The sequence below is a fragment of the Montipora capricornis genome, chromosome 6, assembly GCF_036669925.1.
Source record: "Montipora capricornis isolate CH-2021 chromosome 6, ASM3666992v2, whole genome shotgun sequence".
Classification (NCBI taxonomy): domain Eukaryota; kingdom Metazoa; phylum Cnidaria; class Anthozoa; order Scleractinia; family Acroporidae; genus Montipora; species Montipora capricornis.
In genome coordinates this window covers 57,116,411-57,124,652 of record NC_090888.1, presented here as the reverse complement: position 1 = coordinate 57,124,652, position 8,242 = coordinate 57,116,411, and the positions used below count along the sequence as shown (strand labels likewise).

General features: G+C 39.8%; 1 protein-coding gene across 1 annotated transcript in view; it reads right to left on the bottom strand.

The window, feature by feature from the left end:
- Positions 1–4,338: 4,338 nt before the first annotated feature.
- Positions 4,339–8,242, bottom strand: part of LOC138054184 (uncharacterized) — a 5,609-nt gene continuing 1,705 nt past the window's right edge. The window contains exons 1-2 of the mRNA XM_068900676.1: positions 7,102–8,242; positions 4,339–4,342 (exon numbers count right to left, since the gene is read on the bottom strand). The exon at positions 7,102–8,242 is cut by the window's right edge and continues 1,705 nt beyond it. Coding sequence (XP_068756777.1) covers positions 4,339–4,342; positions 7,102–8,242 — 1,145 coding nt within the window. The remainder of the gene's footprint in view (positions 4,343–7,101) is intronic.

The following is an 8,242-nucleotide window of genomic DNA, read 5'->3' as shown; positions in this document are numbered from 1 at the left end:
CCTTTCTCCAGATGACAGAGACTGCAGGTGCAGATATTATGCAAATGAGTTTGGCTTCAATTGCATGTGCACACCAGAAAGACAAAGAAAACTACTCTTAGTCTTACAAGGCAAACGCTATAAGCTGAATCGCCCTGAATTGAAGTCGACACCTCCTGCGAGAATATATCGTAGTGGATAAGCGCTATCAATTATCAAAAAATTCCAAGAGCCTTATATGACTGACATTTGCAATTTATGATTCCAATTGAACTCCATGTATTGAAGCAATTTCAGGTCACTTTTTCATTTTTCCGAAAAAAAAGCGAAGTGGTTGAAATCGTAATTCCAGAAGATCGAGAAGATACATGGAAAAGATGATGATGCCGATTCACAGACAATTTGAACACATCCTGACGACACTAAAAGTCTTAATTCAACATTTATGTAGTAAGTATTTGCAAATTCGATCGTTGCTCATTAATGACGTTCCTTTTAAAGGAAGTCAGTTTTAAGAGTAAGAGCAACACGGCAACAGTGTTACATAACTTTGTGAGCGCATCAGTTCTAGCCGGTGAGCATGTCTCTGTGGAACCTCTCAGAACAGCAAATGCAACTCTGGCACACTAGGGGAAATCTCTCATATCTTACTATTATAAACTATCTTTCCTTCGACACCAATTCATGTTTCCGAAATCCTGACCCATCTTAATACTTCTCCCTACCGGATTCATTATTAAAAGTAAACAAAAGCAAATCCAGCTTAAAAACTTGCCGCGCCTTATTTGCTTTTTGCAATAGAGCGGTAAACATAACCCCGGTGTTATTCTCTTCCACTGTTTATTATTGCTTGTTTTGAAAGTTGCCCTACTGTTTCGTTGACCTGTTTTGTAATTCCGTCTTTAATTAAAATGGAGATTAAATTTAATAAGGAGTTGAAACCATTTAAGCTTCCGGCCTTCCTGAAACATACTTCTTGATTTTGTTCCCGGCCTCCTGGCTCTATGTTTAATATTCAAAAACGTCTCTGTGAAAGAACAAAATTAACGTATTTTTTTTTTTGTAAGTCACTTACAGTTATTTACTTCCCTCCGTCTTCTCTGTTGCCTGCTGTAGACATAACACAGCATGATATTCCGCATAACTACGATAAAATTACGGCAACGCTAAGGAAAGTATGGTCGCGTATTTGTAATTGATAAACTGCATCCGACTTGAATAATAAAATCTTGAAATCTTAAAATAATCTTTAGAAATCACATCATCGATATCAACTGAAATCCTTAACAAATCCTACAGCTGAAAGAACTATAAATTGCAAGAAGGGATAAGATACACAATTTGCGAAGCAGTGCGCGCATTAGGGACCTTAAGATCTACGACGGCGACGTCAACGAAAACGTCACCTCAAAATAAAACTTTGCTCCATTATAAGTCTTTCCCGATTATTCCATCTCGTTCACGTCCTAAAATACGGGCGAAGTATCCCAAAACTAAATTGGTAAGAGCGATTTCACAGTGAAAATAGAGAATGAAAGATTCTCTGTTGCATGCTCACGTTGTCGTCAAAACCCAAAATTTGGTGATTTCACGTCGTCGTCATGCAGAGAACCGCAAAAATATGAGCAATAATCCGTGCCGCACGTGCAGCACGATTATTTATGCTCTTTTAACCAATGATATCACTACTTTGTGGCGTTTTCGTCGACGTCGTCGTCGTAGATCTTAAGCTCCCTATTGTTAACTGAGAACACGAACCGGTTCCGGACAAAACGTCGATATGTGGGTTGATTCTCTTCTCTGGGAGATCTTTCCTCCGGGAACTTCGATTACTCCTTTTCTTAAAAACCAATATTACATTCGTTCTGCTTCGATTTGATAAAAATTTCGGTCTTGAACTCGGGCGATATCGTTGCCTGCTAAATCGTTAATTACATCACTCCGGCTACAATGCAATTTTTTTCATAAACTATAAAGAGATAGTTGCCCTTAATTTTGCGTTTATAAAAATGTTTCGATGAAGCCCCTTTTTAAATTTATTTTGTCCCCGTTTTCTATCCTATCTACTCGCTAGAAATTGTTTTGGGATCTTGCCCTGATTACAGCCCCGGATTGTTTGGGTTTCTTTTGCAAGCATTTCAATTTTTTTTTTTTAAGGAACGTTATTCAACAGCCTTTGGTCGGTCCGTATCGGGAAAATCTGTGCCCTCTGACTTGAGTACCACTCCGGCCAGCACCATCTGGCTGTATCCAAGAGCTCCGGCACAGTTTCAAGTTCCCAATACGAACCTCTCACCTGGTGAATAACATTTCTTTTTCTCAAAGCTCGAGAGGGCGGAATTCTGCGAACCCTGCGATCTGATTGGCTCGGGAAGCGGAATCTTGCTCTCCAACCCAGGCGGAATCCTAGCCCTCGTTGCGAGAGCTTGTGTGACAGGTGTCGGTTACGAGTAAAAATAGATTTTCTTGAAGCCTTTTGAAATGTTTTCAGAAGTAAACAGAGTTGTTTTACAAATTAGTAAAATATTGTGAACAGAATCAACCTATCTGTCAAACTATCATTGCGGCATTGCCTGATATTTCTCTTTTGATAATAAGCTTCGCAGGCCAGCCTTATGGAATGGTTCCCAGCCAGCACATCTTTTTAGGAATAAATAATAATGAGATAATTCACCGGCCTTGGTCTGTCCGTATAGAGAAAAACTGTGCCCTCGGACTTCAGCCTTGGGCCGTACTCGAAAACCTTTGTCAATGTTTAACGCAAAGTATATTTTACACTCTAAATGGTAGAAATGATGCCGGGGGAGGAAGGTGGATATTCAAGTATTCTTGCCGGAATTTAACACCGGCTTGTGCGTGGAATTTTAAGGGAGATTTTAATAGTCTACGCCCAAACTGGACCCCACTCGAGAAAAGAAAGGAAACAATAGTTTGAGGATAGAAGCGTGTACATCTTGACCCTCACCATTACGCGAAGACTGTCAGCCGCCTCGTAGTCTTGCCAGTCCTCAGTGTTCGTCTTTCTTAGAACTGTGGCATAAACTGAAATCCTCCCGACAATTTTGTTGAGGGCGACCAGTTCAAAGCTTTCCTTATCCAGTTGTTTGTGCTTTCCTCTGTAGTCTTTGTTTTGCAGTTTTCTTCAAACTTTCAATGAAAACATTGCTATTCTCGCGTTCTCACCAAATCTGTTCGCCATTTTGTCAATTCAGCTTGAGTCATCCAGGGCTCGCATTCGATTGGCTTTCTGTGAACTTCTCTGTTCATTGACCACTCAGAATACTTTGCTTTATGACCTTTTTGTGCAGTTAATTACCTAATTTTGCATTCAATTACCTCTTCCTCTGCACTGTTACCGAAAAACTGCAGTTCTCTCAGCCAATCAGATTGCAGAAAACTTTCATGTATATTATTAGATTTAAGAAGGTAAGTTGTGGTCAAAATAACTACGCATTGTTTCTGAAGAAAACGATACAATGTAAATAGTCCCCTGTATTTCTGAAGAAAACGATACAATGTAAATAGCCCCCTGAGAGGACATGTGGTTGCTACAAAATATTAAAACTAGAAACTTAAGATTGAAGAAAGTAAAAGCCGGAATCGAGTAACATAGGCATCGAGCATGTCGATCATCCGACTTCACTTTAATTTCTTTTTGACAGCAAGTTAAAGCGCAGTGCAGGTGAAAATCCGTTAAAAATGGGCAATTATGCCATGTTTTAGATGTTCGAAAAATCCTAGGACAGGCAGCCAAGCAAGGAATTTTACAACAAATGTTCCGAAAAGTCTAGATCTCAAATCGTCTTCCGAACAGATATTTTCCGACAATTGACGTTGCGTGCCCCTAAAAAACTTTCCATCGGGTGAAAAACGTGTTCCATGTGACTCAAATCCGTTCGCCGCCCGGTGATTGCGATTTTACGCGCCGTGAATAGCCTGGAACTCGTGAGACCTTTCAAAAGTTGTAAATGGATCACACATTTCCATCGGAAGGTTTCCAACGAATGAAACCCAGGTTAACCGAATTCTTTGACAGTATTATATTCCCTGGCCATTTGGATTCAACTCAGTTGACAAAGAGGATCAAAAATAAATGGTTGTCAAAACTTCTGTTTTAAACCAGAAAATGTCATAGTGACATTAGTTCGTCAAGAAGAAGTCAAAACATGAATAATAATTGTTAAAATAACTGAAACACCTCCCACCGCACAGTGGCCCACCAGAGCAAAATAATAAAATGTTGTTGTTCTGTCTTATATACTTGTTTAAATAGGGTCTAAATAACTAGGATTTTTTTTTTAATTTTGAAATCGAGTTATTGTATACCATTACTTACTCGCTCAAAAATTGGTAAACGTTTCAGCTAAATTACAAAACGAATAAAAAGTCATGAAGTTGCGTCAGAGCGAAGGGCTAACGCTCGAAACGTCAGCTTTTCGAATCTCTGTACGGTGGCCAATTTACATTATCAACTCCGTTGATAAAACCAAATTTTTGAATAAAAAGTCAATTTAGCAACTCTTTTGAACACGGCGGCGGCAACATTGGAAAGACCTCTCGAATGTCGGATAAGGTTTATAACGGATAAAAGAAGCGAAAATGAACTAGAAGACCAAAAAACAGAGCAGTTTTACACACCGAATCCCTTGACTTTAGCGTGCAAAATTCGCTCCTGGCGTGTTTCATTAATAAAATTCAGTTGACTGTTTTCAGGCTGCAAATATCTGGTATGTAATGAAAATCATCTATTTTCGTCTATTTTCGTCTATTTCATTATTATTATTGTTTTTTCTTCTGTGATCGAAGTTATTTCAAGCATCGCCGACCGTGAGAAAGAAAACACCGTGTTAAAGTTCATTTATGCTGACAATTTTCGATTCTAACAGCGAAATCAGTTATTTAAATGATATCGCCAGAAATTAAAACGAAGATACATGACTTTCTGTTAATAAATACCATTTTCACTTACTAAATTAAATTGTCCTTCACTAAGCCTTGCACTTCTAACTTCAACCCCTGAATCCCACTGATCTTCCTCATTCAAACTCCTTTTCGAGCTTAAAGTGCGCGTTTGGTTGCGTTGCTTCTAACATCTCTCAGCTCGATTGAGTCTGTTTACTCCACTTTACATATGCCGGATTTCTGATATAAATTCGTACAGTCAATATTTACTCCTCGTAAAAGCAGCCTTCAAATTTGTCAACTGAAACTTTGTTTCTGAGTGAATCTAGAGTGAATTTTAAAGTACATGTACAAATGTCTTGTTTGTATTTTCACACTTTTCTTTAGAAAGGACGTTCTTAGTGTAAAAGAATATGAGGGTTTTTTTGGAACAGATAGTAGTCTAGAAATGGCAAAGGCAATGATAATTATGTAGCGCAGTTTCTATGTGCACATTCAAATGCACTTTACATCTTTCACTTTTTGGAGTACAAAGGCAGAAATTTCCCCAGGCCCGTGGGGAAAGGGGGTGCGATGAGAATTCCCGCATTCCCCCCCCCCCTCCACAGGCTGCCAATGATGACGTTTTTGTTGACCAACGATTTAAAAAGTGAATTGATAAAAAATATGTATAGTATAGTTCTGTTCTGATTCACTGTTTGTGTAGGAGGCTTGAGCTTGGCACACCACTAAAGATCATGAAGATCATCATGGCTTGCTGTAGTCTCTGCGCCAGAAAGTTCGAGTAATATCCACGTTTTTAACTTCCCTTTTTGCTACCTGCTTTTATATCATAATGCCTTCAAAACGCACGAAATGTAGCCTCAGACAACCTAATTTTCAAAATTCCCAGGGGAGCATGCCCCCAGACTCCCCTACAGGCTCGCGCCTCCGATGCTACTTTGGTCCGTCTCCTCGTTTGATCGCACCCTCCCACAAAATTATCAGCCTACTGGCCCGTTCTCCTCCGTTATTTAAAGATCCTAAACGTTGGTCTGGCTAGAGTTTGAGCCCACGACCTCCCTCCCGCAAGATAACCTGATGCTCATGGCTTTAATATTTAAAAAAAAATACTTAAACCTCTTTTGCCCTCAGAATGGGCATATAATTGGTACTTAAATATTAAAAAAATCTATTTAAACGTCTATTTCTTTCAAGAGAAATTGTTTTGTCAAGAAAAGAGTAAATACTCAAATGCATTTAAATTGAATTGCAAATCAAACGCACGCAAAAGAGTGAGGACACTTGGGTCGCATTCGGAAACCTTACATTTTCATGGATAATACGTTACTGTTTTTCATTTTAAAATATCCTTCACAAATAGTGTGTTGTCTTCAGATTTTTCATTTCGTGCTTAAAGTAGGACTATCCTTTAACAACAAGATGTTATGACTACTGAAGGAAAAAATGAAAAATACATTGCGAATACCATTTACCTAATTTAAGGTTGGTCTTACGTCTTAAGGAAGTGAGCTTACAGTTCAATTACACTTGTCATTATTCGATTCCAGTGATTTCATATACTTGGTACCAAATTATTATTATTATTATTATTATTATTATTATTATTATTATTATTATTATTATTATTATTATGCAGTATGTCGTACGTAAGTATGCTTACAAATATAAGTAGGAAAAGGCACTATTGTGTAACAATCCCTACTGTTAAACCTATTTACAAACCAATTGGTAATAACTAACGAACCAACATTTGAGAAAGGAACAAGAGTTTATATTCCTTAATAACTCGTGGAAACCTTGAATGACCTTGCTATGTTTAGGGTGTACGATAAAACTGCCTTCTGCATATTAAACAAAACCTGGTTCCCTCTATCCAAACCTAAAAACTTCCTAACTTTCTCCGCCGTCTCCATAGAGTAGCCTCCTAGTACATCAACTATCACATTAAACTGTGTGATAGTGTGGCCGGGGAACTGTTGGCGCATCTCCCATCTCAACGGCGCATACTTGTCAGTTTTCTCCTGTTCCTTCTGTTCTCTGTTGGAAACCCAAGGGCAGCTCATCTCAATAAGGATCACCTTCTTCTCCTTTCTGTCCACAATTCTCGCATCAATTCTGTTAGCCCTGACTTCCGTATTTTCAGCAAATACTGGGACATCCCAGTACGCGCACGCTCGGTCATTCTTGTACTCGGGTTTAGGTGAGACTGGAGAGTACCAAGGGGGGATACACTGGATAAGATCTAAGTCTTTCAGGAACTCGAAGAAAAGGATTTTCAAGGCTGCATTGTGTCTCTGCATGTACTTAGTCTGTGCCAAGGTACCACATCCGCTAATCACGTGGGCCATAGATTCAGGCCCTTTTCCACACATACGACACGTGGTATCCGAGGTGGTCAGCGTCTTCGTCTTGCTCTGGTGGTACAGCTTAGTGGGGAGTAATTGCTGGTATAACTCATAGATTCCAGCAACAGTATGCACAGGTGCAGACTTCCACTTACTAAGCCAAGTGAAGCAGTCAATAATTTTGTTATCATCCCATCTTTCTCCGAACAGCTTTCCTTGCCACCTCTGCTCTCTTACTTCCCTCATGCTTCTCTCTTCTTCTCTCGCTCGTAATGTTCTCCCTACTCCTTTAACATGTGATTCCTCACCTGAGTCAGTTTGCAACGCTTTGGGAACTGGGTATGCAAGGTCCAGAGTAATGTCCATTTCCAAAGCAAATTTCTTGGCATCCTTTACGAGTGATCTTCCTGCTCGTTCGCACTTCTCTTCAAACTCGCGCACTAAACTCATCGTTCGATCTTCGTTTGCGTACAGCTTCATTGTGGTCTTGACTTTGGTCTGCTTATACAGGCTCTCAAATGACTTCAGTCCCCGGCCTCCACACTTCCTTGGTAGGTATAGCAACTCGGTTGAACCGAGTGGATGGTAGCCTCCATTCTCTTTGATGATCTTGCGAGCTTCGCGATCGAGTTGTTGTAGATCTGCGAGCGGCCATGTTAGTGTCCACATAGGGTAGGTGATAACTGGTAGAGCGTATTGATTAGATGCTAAGACTTTGTGGAAGTCCGATAGGGGGCTCGACCATATAATTGACAGTCTCTGCAAGCAAACCTTTGAAGCTCCCCACAGAACAGAGCTGTCCTCTTGCTTAGAATTTTCTAAAACTCCCAAAACCTTGTAAGTTTCTCCCTTCTTCAGATTTTGTATGACCTGCCTTTCTCCGATGGCAGTGCCTCCCAAACTGCTGTCCAATGAACCTCTCCTTACATGAGCTGTAGAACACTTCTTCTCGTTCCACTCCAAACCGACATCTGCCATGGCTTCTTTAACTGTCTTCATTACTCTCTCAAGTT